Genomic DNA, 1,596 nt, shown 5'->3' with positions numbered 1-1,596 from the left:
CTTTACTCCTAGATAAAAATAATCACAATATTGTTGAAAAATCTACATAGTCATTAAACAATTTATATTAAATATAACAATTTGAAAACTTTAAAAGGGGACTTCAAACGGGAAAAACAATTAAATCAATAAAGATACATGCATTATCAGGAACACTGGTTAGCAGGCTTTTTTTTACCACACAGAAAATAATCTGTCTCACACCTATTTAGGGATGAGAGTCATGGCTGGATGTGTCCTTCGGTTGTGGACTTGTATTGGCAGCAGTAGTATCTTCGAACTCAACACGGGCTGGAGATCCTGTAGCCTCAGACCCCACAGTCTTTTCATAACTACGTGTATTAGCAGTTGGCACAACAGCATTGATTTTATCCAGAAACTCTAGAACCTTTGCCTTGTTGGTTTCAGATTGGGATCTAGGACCCCACAGGAACTCATAGCGAGGAGGATCACTGTAGGCTATTTGGCGATATACCAGGTACTTCTCCTTCACAAAATCTTGGGTAATGACTTTCCTGGGATCCCCAAAGATGAAGTGCTTCTTACCATCATAGACTCCTAAAATACTCAGGAACTTCCATATCTGCTCCTCAGAAGCGCGGTTGCCATTCAAGTAGATCACACCAAGGAGAGGCATCAGAAGCCCTTTATTAGGGCTTCCCAAGTCACCATCAGGATTTCCATCACTGGCAACACCGACATTATGAATAAAAGTATAGGAGTGACCACTGGGCTTAATTTTCTTCAAATGAATGCCAAAAATAAGCTCCAGGCGATCAGTGGCCATCTTGAAGATCTCTGAAAACTGATCCCGAAATCTTTTATTGACAAGCTTCAGCATCTCAGCTTTGGTGACGGGCTCCCTCATTTTATACTTGTACAGCATCAGCTCCACCAGCAACCCTACCCGTCTACTTACAGGATCAAGATTGGCCTTCACATCAGAGGCTGCAGCTGTGGATGTGCTTGGTTGAATCTCATCTTGGCCACTGGCACCCACGTCGGTTGTTTCGTGTGAAACACTGGAAGCACCACTGGTTGTAGGTATAGATTTTTGAAGCCCTTGGTCAGTGCTGGAAGCAGAGGAGCTCAGGGGTGTACTGCCAGGATCAGGAGAGGATGGAGCTGGAGACCCCGTCTCCTCTGCTACAGTGGCTCCAGCATCTTGAAGACTCTGGCTCTCATCTTGGGCCTGTTGGCGTTTTTCGCGGGCACGGCGTTTACTTTTCTGACCACGAGGCATGATGCTTTGGTCTAAAATGGCAGGAGTACGATCTAGGCGATGTGGACCTGGAGGAAGGAGAATGATAGATGGTGAGCAACTCAGTAGGAAGAGAACGCCCTTGGCATGAAAAGCAAGTTCTGCAGGTTGCCTTGAGGGTGCTGCACTCAAAGGCCACAGAGCTGCTTCCTATTCTCAGTCCACCCCTTAAGAATCCCCGAGAAAACCCACAGAAGTCTGTAAGGGTTCTGAATCCCACCAGTCATGCCTACCTAGTATATACTCAGGAGACAGCGGGTGCTGGCATTAGGAGCCTTGAACTCAGCATTGGAAATCGCGTCAGGTCATTTCACTCCAGTTGTCCGTTCTCAACT

The 1,596-nt window shown here is 45.9% G+C and overlaps 1 protein-coding gene across 1 annotated transcript; it reads right to left on the bottom strand.

Annotated features, from left to right (window-relative positions):
- Nucleotides 1-208: 208 nt before the first annotated feature.
- Nucleotides 209-1,243, bottom strand: LOC129399718 (melanoma-associated antigen B1-like). Its single transcript, XM_055121059.1, has one exon. It carries the CDS (start codon nucleotides 1,241-1,243, stop codon nucleotides 209-211), a length of 1,035 nt encoding a protein of 344 aa, XP_054977034.1.
- Nucleotides 1,244-1,596: the final 353 nt, after the last annotated feature.

The sequence above is a fragment of the Sorex araneus genome, chromosome X (genome assembly GCF_027595985.1).
Source record: "Sorex araneus isolate mSorAra2 chromosome X, mSorAra2.pri, whole genome shotgun sequence".
Taxonomy (NCBI): Eukaryota; Metazoa; Chordata; class Mammalia; order Eulipotyphla; family Soricidae; genus Sorex; species Sorex araneus.
This window is presented reverse-complemented; position numbering and strand designations above follow the sequence as displayed.

What these genes read in the sequence shown, in the direction of transcription:
- LOC129399718 (XM_055121059.1), bottom strand. Translation starts at nt 1,243, where the DNA reads ATGCCTCGTGGTCAGAAAAGTAAACGCCGTGCCCGCGAAAAACGCCAA.